Genomic DNA, 17,602 nt, shown 5'->3' with positions numbered 1-17,602 from the left:
AATGACATTAATTACGGTCATCACTTTGTTCAATCATCACCTTTATTCTTCTTGCTTTGCGCTTTGCACAAAGCTTCTCCAGGTGGGGACACACCCTGGGATGTGGCCCAGGAGGCGGAGGAGAGACACACAAAGGGGCGCCGTGAACTCTCGAATGGCAGGTCTGGACAGGGCCAGAGAGCTAGGGCAGGGAATGGGCAGAGATGACAAGTGGATTGTAGGTGGAGGTGGCACAGGACAGCCTAGAGGTAAGGGTGAAGGTTGGAAAAACAGCCACTGAAGGAACATAAGAAGGAGTGAGGCAAGAGAGGGATTCAGGGACATTGCATGGGCACAGTCAGGAGGGTGGATGACACTCGCGGCAACAGGAGAACTTGCCAAGGAGGGGTGGAGGGAGAGCAGAGAGCAAGCCTCCTCCCATTCTTCACCCTGACTTAGGAATTCACCAACGGCCAATTGATGGCGTCAATGCCTGCTAGCATGATTCGATGGGCACTTTTCCATCCTGGCACAGGTAATTTGTCTCTTAGCACTTTGAAGTTCTCTGTTAGACCAGACCATGTGGCTTGTAATTATTTGTTTATAAGCCTGTCTTCCTGAGGGCAGAAATTGCTCATTATTCATCTTTATTATTAAACAGTCATCAACAATACAGGCCAGGTCTTTTGCAGATACTCAGGGCATCTTTGCTGATGACTGTAAATGAATAATTTCTCATGAATCTTTTGTCCATTCGGGTGATTTCCAACTTCAGCACAGCACTGGTGGCTGAGGGCTATGTTTTGGGTACCAAGCTTGACTGTCAGTGGAGCCTAAGCTTTGAGTGACGATGGATCTGTACTGAGGCATTCTCACTCATTACTCATCAGGTTTGTGAGCAGGGATGGGCAACAGCTTGTCATAGTGGAACAAAATGAAGCCACGGAGGGACAAGAATGGTTTCGCACATGGGGGTGAAGCCAAGGCTTTAGCTTCAGCATCATACTAAGAGAGATAAGAGCGATCAGATTCATGCAGCCAAAATCCTGCACATACAGGTTGACGGGCCTTCAATCTCTCTTTTTTTTTCTGTCTTCCCTCAAAAAGCTCATCCTGTCTTGCAACTTCAATCCTTACTTCTGAATCCCCGACTCCTGAATGTGAATCTTGAGCCTGTATGGAGACTTCACTGTCACTAAACACATCCCCGACTGATTTTGCCTTTCAGTCTAAACCAGAACTCCTTTCCAACCTTCCATTCCAGTCAACAACAGCATCACCATTGTGGGTGCCAAGGTCTGCACAGACTTTGTCTCCCTTAAGCTGCTCCACAGCCCTATGATTACCCTGACTTTAAGGATGGGAAACCTGGTACTTAGCGAGGTTGAGGTTACATGGCAGAAAGTGGGGAGCCAGGGCAAGACTTGGGCTCATGTTTCTCTGATCTCAAAGCTTCTAACTGCCAGGCAGCAGCACCGCAACATCACTGAACCTCCAGCTGTCCTAGGGAACCTTCCTCTGTGAAGTTCAACTACTCCAGGCCATGCTTATCTCCTTCGTGGTGTTCTCTCATAATTCCAGTTGCCTGTGCCACACATTTCCCCCTGGATTAAGTTCTCTGTGGTCACATACATTTGTCTCAGCTGGTCAGTCAGATTACAAATTCCCTAGAGTAGGGCTCAAACCAGATACTTTTCTTGTATTTCTTCATTCCAGCGTAGTGCTGGGCACAGAGTAGATGCTCATTAAATTCCTGTTGAGGTGAGTTGCCCTCTATGAACAGGGTTTCTGCAGTTTCTGGTAACTCACGCTTTGACATAGGACTTGGGTGACTCTCTCATTGATGATTTTGTGAGAGTTGATTCCCTTACAAAAAAGAAATCCACATGAGGCTTAAGTGTTTGGGTGCACTTGGGCAAAAGTGGACAAGAGCTCAGAGTAAGGAAAGGACTACAGAGTTCCCAAGGTATGTTACACCATCCTCCCAGCTTTAGTCACTATGTTTATTCACTCAGCCATTCAACTTTCACCCTACTGCAGGTGTTGAGCCTCTGCTATGGACCAGAAACCAAAAACGAACAAACAAACCAGTTGCCATCTAGCCGGTTCAGATCCATGGCGACCCCACGTATGCAGAGATAACTGTGCTCCGCAGGGTTTTCAAGGTTGTGACCTTTCTAACAGATCACCAGGCCTTTCTTTCAAGGAGCCTCTGGGTGGGTTTGAACTACTAACCTTCCAGTTAGTAGGCGAGCACTTAACTGTTTGCAATACCCAGGGACTCCTGCTATGGACCAGGCAGTGGGTTAAATGCACCGAATATAAAAAAGAAAGCCATTCCTGCCCTAAAGAAGCATAGCTTTACTTGTGACTGGTGTTGGGCACTGGTAATGTACTAAAACACAAATGTGTTTCAGGACTTGCCTTGAGATCTTCCAAACAGTTCTTTTCTCCTACGTGGAAATGTGGCTCCAATTTTATAAGAAAAATTAATGGAAAGTTAGAGTTCAACTGACCAAAATGCATTCAGTCAGCTTTGTTTCCATAGCTTATACCGAGCAATACAGTCAATGTTTCAGCTAATAGAGTCAAATTGTGTTAAATGTGATGATAAAATAGTTAAATGTGATAATTTTATCATCTTTACATTTTCCATGGATGCATTTAGCTTCCAAATGGTAAAAATATCACTTCTTCCTCCTCCACCCATGCCTTTACTTGTCCCTTATAATCAGCAGATGGCTATATAGCCTTGGCCTTTCAGATATGCCATCTCCAGGTCATATTTGATAGAGGGGAGTGCAATTTAGAACTAAACCATGATCCTTGAGTTCTGTCTGTTACTCAGGGAGTACAGTTGAGCACAGGAAATGGGATCAAGAATATTAATCTTTAAGAGGTTAAGCACAGATTGTGGCACCTATATAACATGGATTACATATTAGACAAAAACGGCAGCCCAGAAGGTGATAATGGGCAGTGTCATCGATTGAATTGTGTCCCCCAGAAATATGTGTCAACTTGGCTAGGCCATGATTCCCAGTATTGTGCGGTTGTCCACCATTTTGTCATCTGATGTGATTATTCTATGTGCTGTAAATCCTAACCTATATGATGTTAAAGAAGCAGGATTAGAGGCAGTTATGTTAATAAGGCATGACTCTATCTACAGGATTAGGTTGTATCTTAAGTTGAGCTCTTTTGATATATAAAAGGGAGAATCACGAAATGAGTCAGTTGCAAAAGGACAAATATTGTATAAGACCACTATTATAAGATCTTGAGAAATAGAAAAAACGGAGAAGAACACATACTTCTGTGGTTACAAAGGGGGGAGGGAGGGAGGGAGGGAGAGGGCTTTTTATTGATCAATCTGTAGATAAGAACTGCTTTGGGTGAAGGGAAAGACAACACTCAATACAAGGAAGGTCAGCCTAATTTGACTGGTTTAAAAGCAAAGAGGTTTCCGGGATAAAATGAAAGCTTCAAAGGTCAGCGGAGCAGGGGCTGGAGTCTGGGGAACTTGGTTTGAGGGGACTTCTAAGTCAATGCGCAAAATAATTCTATTATGAAAACACTCTGCATCCCACTTTGAATTGTGGCGCCTGGGGTCCTAAATGCCAACAAGAGGCCATCTAAGATACATCAATTGGTCTCAACCCACCTGGAGCAAAGGCAAAGGAAGAACACCAAGGTCACACGACAACTAAGAACCCAAGAGACAGAAAGGGCCACATGAACCAGAGACCTCCATTATCCTGAGACCAGAAGAACTAGTTGGTGCCCGGCCACAATCGATGTCTGCCCTGTCAGGGAGCACAACAGACAACTCCTGAGGGAGCAGGAGACCAATGGGATACAGACCCCAAATTCTCATGAAAAGACCATACCTAATGGTATGATTGGGACTAGAGGAATCCCAGAGACAATGCTCCCCAGAACTTCTGATGGCACAGGACAGGAACCATCCACGAAGACAAATCATCAGGCATGAGAAGGACTGGTCAGTGGCGGGGAGAGAGATGCTGATGAAGAGTGAGCTAATTAAATCAGGTGGACACTGGAGAGTGTGTTGGCAACTCTTGACTGGAGGGGGGATGGGAAGATAGAGAGAGAGGGAAGATGGCAAAATTGGCACGAAACGAGAGACTGTAAGGGCTGACTCAATAGGGGGAGAGCAAGTGGGAGAAGGGAGTAAGATGTATGTAAACCTACATGTGACAGACTGATTGGAATGGTAAATGTTCACTTGAAGCTTAATAAAAATTAAAAAAAAAAAAAGGGAGAATCAAACAGAGAGAGAAAGGAAATCTCATTACTACCAAACAAGAAGAACCAGGAACAGCATGTGCCCTTTGGATTCAGGGTCCCCAAGTTGAGAAGCTCCTAGATCAGGGGAACATTGATGACAAGGATCTTCCCCTACAGCCACACAGAGAGAAAGCTTTCCCCAGAGCTGGTGTCCTGAATTTGGACTTCTAGCCTACTAGACTGTGAGAGAATAAATTTCTGTTTGTTAAAGCCATCCACTTGTGGTATTTCTGTTATACCAGCACTAGATAACTAAGACAGACAGCTTTCCATAGAGCTGTGAGACCTGTGCTGTGCTTCCATGGCTCTTTTTTTTTTTCTCTCTCTCTCTTTTTTTGTTATTGTCCTTTACATAAAGGTTTACAAAACAAACTAGCTTCTTATTAAACAATTAGTACACGTATTGTTTTGTGACGTTGGTTACCAACACCACCACATGTCAACACTCTCCCTTCTTGACCTTGGGTTCCCTATTACCAGCTTTTCTCTTCCCTCCTGCCTTCTCATCCTTGCCTCTGGGCTGGTGTGCCCCCTTTGTCTTGTTTTGTTTTATGGTCCTGTCTAATCTTTGGCTGAAGAGTGAACCTCAGGAGTGACTTCATTACTGAGCTGAACGGGTGTCTGGGGGACATACTCTCGGGATTTCTCTAGTTTCTGGCAGGCCAGTAAGTCTGGTCTTTTTTTGTGAGTAAGAATTTTGTTCTACTTTTTTCTCCAGCTCTGTCCAGGACCATTTATTGTGATCCCTGTCACAGCAGTCAGTGGTGGTAGCCTGACACCATCTAGTTGTGCTGGACTCATTCTGGTAGAGGCTGTAGTAGTTATGGTCCATTAGTCCTTAGGACTAATCTTTCCCTTGTGTCTTTGGTTTTCTTCTTTCTCCCTTGCTCCAGATGGGGTGAGACCAGTGGAGTATAATAGACGGCCACTCACAAGCTTGTAAGACCCTAGTTGCTACTAACCAAAGTAAAACTGTAGAACATTTTCTTTATAAACTATGTTATGCCAATCGAGCTAGATATTCCTCGAGACTATGGTCCTCCACAGGGGATTTGTAGGGCTATCTCGGTGGTCTTAAATGGTAGAAGAGGCCCCTTTACAATGGGAACTCCTATAGTCTACTCCCTCTGTCCTCACAGAAGTCAGTACCTGGACCAATAGCCAACAATTAGATTAGGGGTTGTCAGGGGAAGCAAAAGTTGTTGTGTCAGGAAACTGAAGCCATCTGGTGTACGTCATTGGGAGAATGGATAGGTAGAGAATGGACACGTAAAATGTGAAAGCACGTTGTGGAATATTATACAGCATAATATTGTTCAATATTATGGATTTGAATTACAGAAAGTGAATTGGATGGATCTTAAAAACACAGTACTTAATGAAAAAATAAGCGGGATGAGATATACAAACTACTAATGGATAACTAAGTGGACTCCACCATTTCCAGGTCATTTTACTGTGTCTTTCTACCTGAGGGCCTGGGATCACCTCCCAAATAAACTAGATTTACCCAAATCCCTGATTTGTGGTCTGTTTTTAGGGGAAAGCCAAGCTAAAACAGCCACTTTGGAGGACTAGGGAACCAAGTCATTATTTTGAAAGATGGTAAATGAAGAATCAAGCATCCATCATTCCTTTTTTTATACTTCAGGATAAGAAAATAGTTGATTAGAAGAAATTTCTCCTCAAAGAATTACTTTAATTAATAGACAAAGGAATGATTAAATTAAACTATTAACATTTGGCAACCCTTAGTGAATTAATGAATCTGGGCAACAATAATCAATGAGCATTAACATTGAAAAAAGAAAGACAGCCAGACATTATGTTCCTCCAATTGGAAGTTTATAATACCACCTGTTATGGATTGAATTGTATCTCCCAAAAATACATGTTGTAAATCCTAACCCCTATACCTGCAGTGGAAACCCTGGTGGCATAGTGGTTAAGAACTATAGCTACTAACCAAGAGGCTAGCAGTTCAAATCCATCAGGTGTTCCTTGGAATCCCTGTGGGGCAGTTCTACTCTGTCCTTTAGGGTCACTATGAGTCGGAATCTACTTCATGGCAATGAGTTTGTTTTTTTTATATACCATTTTTTTAGTAGTTATAGTCCCATCTGGTAATTTTTTTTTTTAATTGTTGTTGAGGAGGCAGTGTTAATGTAGGGTGTGTCTGAAATCAATCTCTTTTGAGATGTAAAAAGAGCAGATTGAGCAAGCAAACAAGCAAAGATGGGGGAAGAGAGTTGCTAAACCACATGAAGATCACCAAAGAACAGAGGCTGAAAGAGAGAAGGACCTTCCTCCAAAGCCGACAGACAAAGAAGCCTTCCCCTAAAGCCAACAGCCTAAATTCAGACTTCTAGCCTCCTGACTGAGAAAATAAATTTCTGTTTGTTAGTCACCTGCTTGTGGTATTTCTGTTATAGCAGCAGTAGATAATTAAGACACCACTTGTGAGGCAGTCTTGCAAAAAAAATTATAACTTGAATCTGATCAAGCGTCTAGATCTAACAAAGATTTTCAGGAAATGCAGGGGACATAGGAACATGATAAAGGACTTAGGGATGCATTAAGAAAAATCCAGAATGTATGAAATTCTATAGGACAAACAACTCAGTTTCTTCAACAAATTAATTGCAAGGGGCCCATGAATAATTAACTGTTATGAGAATTGCTCTCCCTCTGTAAATAACTAGAAAATCAGATAAAATATATAAAACAGCTCTTTTCAGACATTCAACAACAGATAGCATAAGACTATGATCCCTAAAAGAAGAGAAACAAACAAGTGACCCATATGAGTGCCCCAGCTTACTGCCTTGAGGCAATTTTCAGGTAGAAACACAGGGAGAGGGAAACCGAGCAGAGCTCAGTAGTCTTCTTGAATTGAGAAGACAAGATCAAAGTTCGGGGAAGCCAAGGTAGCTAGCATTTGCAGGATAGAACAGTACCAGAGAGAAGAAAACTGCACAAAGAGAGTGGTCCAGATATCTGCAGAGAGGTCTCCTCAAGTCTTTGGCTCAGTAATCGTCTGTGCATGCATGGGAATGAGATTCCATAAGGCCAGGTAAAGATCCACCAAAAAGCAATTGAGTGGAGGGACCTCATAATACACAGGCCATTTGGTAGAGGCCTCAGGAGAATCACAACTTAGCCTTAGAGTAAAAACCATTCTGGACTCACCGTAACAAAACCTAAAAGCAAGTCTCCAAGGGATCAAACTGATCTGCAAGAGACTCATTGGTGTACCAGAACAAAGTCCTTTAGAGAAATAAAACAAAATCCAGTGCTCAACAACATAAAATTCAAAATGACCAACATCTAATAAAAAATTATCAGGTATGCAAAGAAGCAGGAGAATATGACCCATATGCAGGAGAAAAGCAATTAGTAGAACCAGACTCACAAACGACAGAGATAAGGAAATTAGTAGACAAGGATCTTAAAACAGCTATTTTAAATATTATAAATATGCTCAAGAGCAGGTCAAAGAAAACATGAACATAATGAGAAGAGAAATAGAAGGTAGACGAACGGAAGTCCCAATGTAACTTCTATAGATGAAAAATACAATATATGAAATAAAAAATATGCAGGACAAATATTACACAAAGATAACAATACGCTTTTTTATGAGAACACATTCAAATACAACACTACATATTAAACACATTGAAATGTCTGACTATGGTGGGGTGAAGTAAATAGGAGTGAGTTATGGGGATAAAAGGGGAAAAGCAATTTTTTAAAAGAGGGACCTGGAACAGACCTATTCTAATAAATGCCATGAAATGAAGAATGTAATTAATTTAACCCTCAACACTCTAGGGAAGAAAGGAAGGAAATAAAGGAAAGAAGTTGTCAATGGAGTGGGAATGAAAGTTTGGGGAATGGCTAGAAATACCTTGAACGATACCCAGCTAGATCTTTGGAGCCCGAGAGGCAGAGATTAAACCAGTATGAGACTAATAATAATAGCTAACACTTACATAAAACTGTGTGCCAGACACTTTTCTAAGTGCTAGCCATGTATTAGCCAACAGCCCTATGAGGAAAAACTCCAACCAATCCTTGGTATCCCATGAATCAATGGAAAATAACAGTAGATTTCTGTGTAATCCAAAGACTTTATACAAAGGAGAGTTTGGACTGGGCTCTAAAGAAAGGTTGGGCAAAGAAACACAGCTGCCGCCAGGGCTTCGTCTGAGGTTCTTTCTTTGAGAGCCAAAGGCTCAGAAAAAACTATGAGAACAAGGGTTATTGTATTGAAATGGAGATAATTAGGTACTTTATAGAGACCACTACACATCTGAGTTAGAAGAAATCTTAGATAATGCCTAGTCCAGGGTTTTTAAAACATTTAAAGAAGAGGACACTCTATGCGAGCCAAATCATAAATGTGGCTCCAATATATAAAAATACATGTGGGGCTGCTGCAGTTGAAGAGGGCAGGGCTCAGTCCCAGCCAGGCTACCTCCCATCTCCCACCCTATTTCCCACCACCCCCTCCCCACTGTGTGTCCCAGGGCCCAGGGCCCCATTTTACAGTGGATAGTATGATACCCCAGAGCCCTGCTCTCAGTCACAACTTAGTGTCTTCTGACCTTCAGCCCAAGTCATTGCTGCCCTGCCCTTGCCCCATGCAGTTATAGGCAAAGAACAGACCAGGCACATCCCCAGAATGCCTGGCTTTTTATTAAATAGCAGCTTTATTGATATATGGAAACCCTCATAGTGTAGTGGTTAAGAGCTAGGGCTTTTAACCAAAAGGTAGTCAGTTCTAATATACCAGGTGTTCCTTGGAAACTCTATGGGGCAGTTCTACTGTGTCCTATACGGTCACTATGAGTTGGAATCGACTCTATGGCAACAGGTTTGGTTTTTGTTTTTTGGTTTCATTGACATATCATCCACATGCCACAAAATTCACGCTTTAAAAGTGTACAGTTCAGTGGTTTTTAGTACATTCACAGGATTGTGCAATAATCACCATACTCTAATTCCAGAACATTCTCATCACCCCCTCCCAAAAAAAACCCTGTATTCATTAGCAGCCACTCCTCATTCTTCCCTTCCCCTGCCCTTGGCAACCACTAATTTACTTTCTGTCTCTATGGATTTGCCTATTCTGGACATTTTATGTACACAGAATCATAAAACATGTGACCTTTTGATGCCTGGATTTTGGGGAAAGTTTTCAGACAACAGGACATCACTGTCACCTCTAAACCCCTGTTACAGTGCCAGGCTTTCAGGCTACCTCACAGACCTCAGCTGGAACCAAGTGTCCTAACCCTGTCTGTTACAAGGAGTGGCCAGCCAGGACAGGAAGGCCCTGGTGAGACACACTGTGGAGAAGGCGGCCCTGAACACAGGAAGGGGGGCCAGGCGTTTCACTGAAATACAGAGTAACAGCCAGCTAAATGGATGTCAAGGCTCAGCCAGTCAAAGTTATAACCATGTATTTGACACATAAAAAGCCTCTTTTTACGATTTTTCCTTAGCAAGTCCAACTTAATATGTAGACATTAGGGAACAGAGTTATAGAGGGGAGAATGTACTTGAGTCAGACAAGAGTCACTTGGTCACTTTAAGCCTCAGTTTTCTTATCTGCAGAATGGCAGTAATGAGACCTACTCTGCAGATGGTTGTGAGGATTATAAATAAGTGCTCACTGTGGACCAGAAATAGAGTGGATATTGGATAAATGGCTAGCTCTGTTTGTGAGGCAGTATAGCTTAGTGGTAAGACGGTGGCCTGAGTAGACAGCCAGACCTGGGCGTGAGATGGCTCTGCAACAGAGGCGTAGCAAGGGGTGGGCAGCACTTGCTCCCGGGCGCAAGTCCAAGGGGGAGCTGGCGGCGTCACTAAGCTGGTACGGGGGTGCGGATCGCACCAGCTGACACTGTCAGAGGGAGTGGCACCACACGGTCCACAGATAACATCCGAGAGCAAACTATGCAGGTCTTGGGCTGCTCCAGAAAGCCCATGCCCGCTTCAGCCATGTCTTGGCCCCGCTCTCTGCGGCCGGGCTCAGTGTCTGACGGTGATTCGCCGGCCAGAGGCGCCCCCGGAGCCAGCCTGCCTGCCCACCCACCCCGCCCCCGGCCCGGGACGCGAGCGCCTTCGGCTTCTCCTTTCCTTTACCGCTATCGAGTATTCAAGGAGCCCTCGTGGCGCAGTGGTTAAAGCGCTCCACTGAAAAGCCATTGGAAACCACTCGCGGCTCCGGGAGCAACATGTGGCGGTCTGCTTCCTAGAGATTTACAGCCTTAGAAACCCAGTGGTTTCGGAATCGACTGAATGGCAGTGGATTTGGTTAGGTATCGTGTATCCATCTCAAAATTGGAGGAGGGGGGAGGAAGGCACTGGGTGCTAGAATGCGGGGGCGCATGATTTAGAGGTTGTCCCTGAGCACTCAAATTGGAGTGGGGGCGCAATTTAGAGATTGCCCCTGAGCATTGGTTACCCTTCCTATGCCCCTGACCTGCAGTTCAATTTCCTCACCTGTATAAAAAAAAAAAAAAAGAAAAAAAAACTTTTTTTTTAACAAGGAGAAGGTGGTAGAACCTACCTCATCAGGTCGTTTGTAGGATCAAACAAGGGGATACTTGCCACTCAGCAATCGCCATAGCCAGTCTAAGCGCTCTGTATGTATGAACTCATTCAATCCTTCCACTAACCCTAGGAGGCAGGTGCTGTTACTTTCCCCATCATATGTTTGAGGAAACTGAGGCACAAGTTAAGTGACTTGCCCAAAGTTACCCAGTCAGTTAATACTAGTGCTGGTATTTGAACCCAAGCCTTCTGACTCCAGTGCCCACATGCTTCACTTTTACTTTAGGCTGACAAGTTTTTAGCACAGTGCCTGACACAAAGGAAGTCCTCAATAAACAGCGGCCATTGAAATTGTGAAATAAATAATCATAATAAACATGATTTGACAGCTGTGTTGGGTTAAAGGTTTTGACTAAATCATTAACTTTGAATTTGGTGGAGGATAAAGGCTGGGTCTTACCCATCTTTGTATCCAAGAATACTTGGAGTGCAGTACCTGGCACAGAGTAAGGACTTGATAAGTGTTGTTGGATGAGTGAACAAGCTTCTCAAATTGATATATTTCTCAATATATGACACAGTGGCGCTTTTGGGAAAGGTTGGTGCTGATCGATCTGTAGTTGGAGAGGGGCACGGATTCAACCCTCTTTGCCCTACCCTTTGCTTCCTAGGTCACTAAAGGGCCATGATTCTCATAAACATTTTAATTGGTATACTCTTGTTGCATAACCACCACTCACTGGCTTTCCCCACCTTTCATCACCCAGTTCTGGACAACCACACCCAACATCATGCCCTTCTCCCCCTGCACACACACACACACACACACACACACACACACCTGGCCCATTAGACTCCAGGCCTTTCCCTCTCTATCTCAGACAAGATCCATTCTCTGTCTGTCAGTCTTGTGCCTGCTTCCTTAGACCTCCCAGTTCACCCATATAGCCATGACTTCGGTTATCAAAGCTGTTGAACTCCTTCTTTCTTATTTCTGGGTAATCAAAGCATCCAACTCAAGGTAGGACTCTGCAGCTGCAGCAGAGGACTTCATCACCAACCTGTTAAAATCACTCCCTGTTGGAACTGAAACCCCCTTGTGCCCTCATGGGAGACCTGGGGTTTCTGCTTTGCAGTTTAGCATCCTGGGGCTCTCTGGGTTTCCTCCAGGACTGGTTACATGGAGCTCTGGACTCTGAGAGCCCAGAGACAAGCCTGCCACACACATGCACACAGACTGCGTCAAGCTTTGTCCCACAGGGGATTTCTATACAAATGACCTGAACCCTCAATAGTCAATAAAGTTATGGGCAGATCTGACCTCCCTGGATTTGTCTAGAGAACACTGTTAGCAAAAGCTCATTGGCCTCTTTCCCCAGATAACAAGGATCATTGTGTCCTGATTGTGACACAAGTCAGGTACACAAATGTGCGTGGGAGCGGCTGAGAGCTGGCCTAGGTGTGGGAGCTTGGGTGAGAAGGAGGGAGTGACTCATCTCCAAGTCTCAGTTCCCTCAGGGTCCCCCACCTCCTCCTTCTGCTTGCTCCTCTTGCCACACACATACCAACGTCCATTTGCCTTCTTTTCTCCATATTCATTTTTTCAGATTTTCTTCTACTTTTTTTTTTTTAATGGACCCCTGGTGGTGCAGTGGTTAAGCATTTGGCTCCTAACCTAAAGGTTGGTGGTTTGAATCCACCAGCTGCTCCTTGGAAACCCTATGAGGCAGTTCTACTCTGTTCTATAGGGTCGCTATGAGTCAGAATCCACTCGACGGCAATGGGTTTTTTTTTTTTAATGTAGCATCAATTTCCTACCTGAAAACTGCTTTCCTCTCTTTCCCCGACCCTAACTTCCTGGCCTGAATCAGGCCCCCAGTTCTCTTAAACCTGTAACAACTCCAAATTCGAGGTCATTTTATTAAGATGCCATCTTGTTCTGGCCCATAGCCTACATCACAGCTCAGACTCACATTTCCCTTCCATGGGCACATCATCAAGCCCATTCTCTGTGCTCTAGAGGTACTAATCTTTTTGTAAGTTTTCTAATTACTTGGCCTCTCATCTCATTCCTATCTTGGACCTGGACAATTCCCAACCAGGCTCTTAGGAATATTCCATTGGGTTGGCCAAGCTGAGAAACAGGGAAGGGTGCCAGGTCCAAGAAGTTCCATCTTTACAATGTTGTTTTTGTTGTTAGGTGCCATTGAGTTGGTTCCAGCTCATAGCAACCCTATGTACAACAGAACGAAACACTGCCCAGTCCTGTGCCATCCTCACAATCATTGTTCTGCTTAAGCCCACTGTTACAATAGGCCCAAATATGTGAGGCCTAAGGCCAATAATGGGACATTTTAGCTGGAAAGGTCTTCCTTCCAAATGTCCCTTGGTGGGAACTGGATGAGGCTGGTGCAAGAACAGTTCAGAAGGGCTAATCTACCAACTATTATATTTTTGATATCTCTGTGGAACCTTTCCACTTCTTGTCAGGGCTTCCTACCTGTGCACATGACGGCGGCAAAGACCCAGCACTGCCCGTAGCGCACTGGCTGGCAGCCTAAGGCCTGCCACTGCTTCAGGATGGCCACACTGCCAGTCCACTCCGCAGGGTTGGTGCCATCCAAGTAATTCTCGCTCCAGTTTCCATTGAGCACCCCATTGTCGTCATTGCTGTTGATCTGAAGAGCAGCCAAATATAGAAGCATCAGAAGTATCCTTTTCATCAACAAGACATGACATGTGGCTGATTGGGAAGGCCCATGAGCCTGAGTCACAGAGGAGGCTTTTGACCTCATTTTACCTGGACACTTCCAGGCCTTCTGGCTAAAGGGGTGGGGCAAGGATGGAGGGCTGTCTATTCTGACTTGCGCTCCACTATTTATCGTTCTGTTTATATCCACCACCAACAGCCTATCCTCCAAGCTAGAGTTTGGCCCTGAAAGCTTTTAAAAATACTTCAGAACAAAGGAAATCTAGAAACAACTAGACCATTTCCCAAACGGGGGGCTACACTCAATCCTTCCCATGAAATCTGGAATTAAAAGAGGTGGTTGCCCACACCCAGCTATTTCAGAGCTCAGCTGAGAAAACCTGTCACAGCCTCATTCTGGTGTCAGTCTCATCCAAAGTGGCCTTGCCAGAAGGCCCCCTGCCTCTTGACTCTTCAAACCCCCATTGCAGTGGTCAACCGTGAGTGGGCAAGGCTCCCCTGCGCAGCTCCCTCCCTCCCTGGTTACACCTGGACCTCACCATGGCGCACACCACTCTACTTATGTAGACAGGGCTTCCTCGTAGGACACAGTCTGTGGCTGGGTCGATCTGGAAGTTCAGGCTCTTGTCTAGCAGCTTCAGACAGATGTCTATGATATTCTCTTCAAACTGCAAGGAGAGATGCAGAGAGGTGGGATGCCCATGCCTGGTGCAGGTGTACGTGAAGAAATACATGACCCATCTGGCCCAGCTCTCTGAGGAAGTGGGTTTATGGAATCCATATTCATTCAGGAGATAACCATGCTAAACAAAATGGTCATTAACTGCATCACAGGCAGGTGCAGGGCTTCAAAGCTCTGGGGCCATGGCTCACCTGGTTTGTGAGCTCTGCAAGTCAAACCCCTCCCCTTCATTTTGAAGTAGATGCTGCAACTGCTGGTTTTGTTTTTTGCCAACAAGCCTGACGGGCTGAAAAGTTGGTGCCTCCTTCTCCTTGCCTTTCGTCAAACTCCACAGTCCTGGAGCCCCTAGAATGTTCTTCCTAAAACCACATTGCCTCATCTTTCACATCTGTCTAACCCAGCTCATGATTGGCAATCGTTGCTGGGGTGATGGCGCCAACTTGCCAAGGCACCCATGATTCAGTGGGACCCTGGACTGACTAATTTTACATGAGTTATGGAAACTTCCCATGCAAGGCAGGCTGGCTCCTCCTTGCCCTTCAGGCTCGGCATGAGTGCCACCTGCACTGGGGCCTTGCCTGAGCCCGAACCTGGTTTAGTTGGATATGTCCCCTGCGCTCATCAGAGTCAGCTACGATGATGTAGTTGAAGTCTGTCTTCCCCTTCTGAGTGGAAACTCTACTGCTTTCCAGACCTTCTCACAACTCTAGATCCTAGGCCTGGTACAGTGCCCAGTATGTAGTAGAGACTCCATTCATCTTTGTTGAATGAGTGTGAATGAGTGGATTTATTCCCATATAACACTGGGTAATAAAATGAATTTGGCGGTTTCTCTGATCCATCTTTCCCAGGGGATGGCCTGACCAGTTCACGCTCTGCTTTAAAACTTTCAAAGGCCCCCTATGTCCCTCAGAACCAAAACTCCAACCTCCTTACAAGGCACACAAGGCCCTCCCTGATCTGGCCACCACCTGCCTCTCCAGCCTTGTGTCTCAATAGCCTCACCTCACCGTTTTTGCTCCAGCAATATCAGACTTCTCGTCACTCCAGTGGCAGGCGATACCATTTCTCATCCTTATTCAAGCATTCTCTCTGCCTGGAGTGTACTTCCATCCTCCCTTCACTTGGCTAACTCAGGACAGACACTTAGTCCTCTCCCAGGAAGCTTGCCCCCAAACCAAGTGTCCTTTCCCCAGACTCCCAAACCCCTGTACCCTTCTCTTAATCTTTATATATCCCACAGCTTGATAAGTGATAAGTGAAGTGTTTATGTGTCTGAGTCCCCACCATCCTGTGGGATCAGGGACAGTGATCTTGTTCATCTTTATATCTCCAGCTCCTAGCACCCTGCCTGGCACTGAGCGGGCATTCAATATATATTTACTGAATAACAGAATGACAAAAGGAAGGAACCAGGGCTCAGAAAGCAGCAACTTCTCACTTCCGTTTCTCGCAGTCGGCAGCAAACTCCTGTCCAGGGGCCCTGCTTGATCCCCAATCTGCCCGTGATGAATGAAATTTTGGAAATGTCAGTTGTGGGCAGTTGAGGCTGCCGTGTCTCATCTTAGCTATAGACACAGCCAGGGTCCAGGCTAGGCCTGAAGATCACATGTATCAGAGCTCTATCTGGGCAAGTCTGGGAGAGGAACCCATATCAAACTGATCCAAGGCTCCACAAGGACCCAGGGCTTCTGCCATGATCCTCTCCGTCCCGCGGTGTTCTGGTGCCAGGCTCGGCCCAGAGAACCCTCTTCCCTGGCCTGGCGCTGGACTTCCTGGAGTGGCTGTTATGGGCCAAGCTTTAAGTGAGAGGCAGGCTTTTATGAAGGCAGAACTGGCAGAGCATCCGGAGTACTATGACGTGATTTTTACAAATGAAATAACATGTTTTAGAATATGTGTAGAAAATACAATGTAGAGGAACATATACCAAGTTAGTGACCGTGCTTAGAGCCACCTTCACATTCTAAGTGACCATTTTTGTAATATTTCTTCGAGACTTTTTTTTTTAAACAATCTTGTATTACTTTTGTAATGAAAGGACATATAATCAAAACAAACAAACAAATGAAGAGGCAACAGTAATTGGTACCGAGATGCATTGCTGCTCATCAGTGGCATGTTTGTCTTTTCTATGGGGTATACGGGGAATAAGTGACAAGATGAATCTGAGGTTCCTTCAACTGGGGCTGTGAGGATGAGGAAAGAGAGTGGAAAATGGGCCCCCCAGAAACACAGTTAACTAACAAAAATACCAGTCACCATCATCGTTGCTATCATCGCTGTTCCTTTCATCCTCACCCTCGCACTCGGTGCAGTCAGTGTGGGGACTTTAGCTGCTCTTTCCCCTGAGATCCTGTCGTATAACCCAGACATGGTCAGCAAAGGATGGACCTTACTACTTCCTGTGGCTGCTTCCTTAGCACCTGTGGCTGCATCTCACATCTTCCTAGCTCAATTAGTCACCACCCGTAGGCAGTTCTAGATGAACCTCGACTAAGGGCACCCCTCCACCTCCGCACTCCCACTCCCTTGTCCCCACAAGCCCAGGGCATGCATGGGCCATCAGCAGGGCTGAGGTCACCTGTCCGTAGTTCCAGGGGCACGGGCAGATCCAGTTCTTGTTCCCTTGGTAGATGAAGCCGTAATCATTCATGACATACTCCTGTCTCTGCGGTTCACTGTCCATATAGACGGCATCCCCTAGGAATCAGAGTGGGCGCACAGGGGAAGAAAGGCCTCTTGCCCTTCCTGCACCATTCTCATCCTCAGAAGGTTCCAGGGAAACTGAGCTCTGGGGAGGGCACTGGGCAACACCAATGGCAAGCCTTGGAGAGACCCACCTCCCACCACACCCCAACATCAGCAACAGGCTCAATATGAACGTGAGGTGGAATAATAAAAGTTTGCCTTTGATGGGTTCTCTTGATTTACAGAACACACTTACATCATAGCCCCATTTTAAGGTGGAGAAAACAGGTTCGGAGTGGCTATGTGACTTTCCCAAATGGCATGTAAATACAGAGCTGAAATTTGAACACAGAGCCCGTGTGACCCCACATCCTAGGCTCTTTCTGCTACGCTCACCTAATCCTAGTTGGAAAAGAGCAAATCAGAATTGGTGTTGGCCTAATCATTACTTTTATGGGAAACGTAGATAAAGGAAAGTATATGCGATGTGTGCAAATATTTAGATATTACCCTGTTCATCTGAGTGCTGTTTATAATCCTGAAAAGCTGAAACAACCTAAATGCCCTGTTGCTGGGGACTGGTGTGGTCTTCACCACAGAATTCTTCACAGTTTTATACAATGTTGAAAAACTGGATACACAGGCTGAAGAAATATATACATACT

General features: G+C 45.2%; 1 protein-coding gene across 1 annotated transcript in view; it reads right to left on the bottom strand.

The window, feature by feature from the left end:
• TGM5 (transglutaminase 5) overlaps nucleotides 1–17,602 on the bottom strand; it is a 39,904-nt gene that overhangs the window by 10,124 nt on the left and 12,178 nt on the right. Inside the window, exons 4-6 of the mRNA XM_064291959.1 lie at nucleotides 16,831–16,949; nucleotides 14,104–14,232; nucleotides 13,355–13,532 (exon numbers count right to left, since the gene is read on the bottom strand). Of these exons, the coding sequence (XP_064148029.1) occupies nucleotides 13,355–13,532; nucleotides 14,104–14,232; nucleotides 16,831–16,949 (426 nt within the window). The remainder of the gene's footprint in view (nucleotides 1–13,354; nucleotides 13,533–14,103; nucleotides 14,233–16,830; nucleotides 16,950–17,602) is intronic.

Source organism: Loxodonta africana, chromosome 10 (genome assembly GCF_030014295.1).
Source record: "Loxodonta africana isolate mLoxAfr1 chromosome 10, mLoxAfr1.hap2, whole genome shotgun sequence".
NCBI lineage: Eukaryota > Metazoa > Chordata > Mammalia > Proboscidea > Elephantidae > Loxodonta > Loxodonta africana.
Note: the sequence above shows the minus strand (reverse complement) of the source record. Positions and strands in the feature narration are given on the sequence as shown.